Source organism: Bactrocera latifrons, unplaced genomic scaffold (genome assembly GCF_001853355.1).
Source record: "Bactrocera latifrons isolate USDA-ARS-PBARC rearing strain unplaced genomic scaffold, ASM185335v1 scaffold_80, whole genome shotgun sequence".
NCBI classification, from domain to species: Eukaryota; Metazoa; Arthropoda; class Insecta; order Diptera; family Tephritidae; genus Bactrocera; species Bactrocera latifrons.
The window spans coordinates 1247967-1248290 of NW_017537490.1; the positions used below are offsets into that span (position 1 = coordinate 1247967).

Sequence of the window (324 nt, forward strand, 5' to 3'; positions counted from 1 at the left end):
CACAACCGGTTTGAAAGCTATCACGCCACCCCTTCCCTTTAATTGACTTTTTGTTGCATTTGATTGGATTTTATTTTTAAATAAATTTTTGCGTGTTTAAATAATTTCACAAAAATTAGTACCATTTCTCTTGCCTTACCACTCTCATTGACCTGCGTGCAGAGGCCGTCCACATGAATTTCGAATTTTTCACAGCATTTATACACGAAAACCAGATTCGCATCGTCGGTGGCAGCATTGTTGTCCTTAACGATCGCCGTCGTGTGCCGTCGCTGCAATGGGCGTGGTTCAGCAGGCGCGTAAGCTAAACTTTCATTGCTGCCA

The 324-nt window shown here is 42.9% G+C and overlaps 2 protein-coding genes across 2 annotated transcripts in view; one reads left to right on the plus strand and one right to left on the minus strand.

Moving 5' to 3' along the window:
- LOC108976858 (intron-binding protein aquarius) overlaps nucleotides 1–324 on the plus strand; it is a 31027-nt gene that overhangs the window by 15355 nt on the left and 15348 nt on the right. The window lies entirely within an intron of this gene.
- Nucleotides 1–324, minus strand: part of LOC108976827 (probable G-protein coupled receptor Mth-like 5) — a gene marked incomplete in the record, with an annotated part of 13654 nt that overhangs the window by 12486 nt on the left and 844 nt on the right. The window contains 1 exon segment of the mRNA XM_018946191.1: nucleotides 140–324. Coding sequence (XP_018801736.1) covers nucleotides 140–324 — 185 coding nt within the window.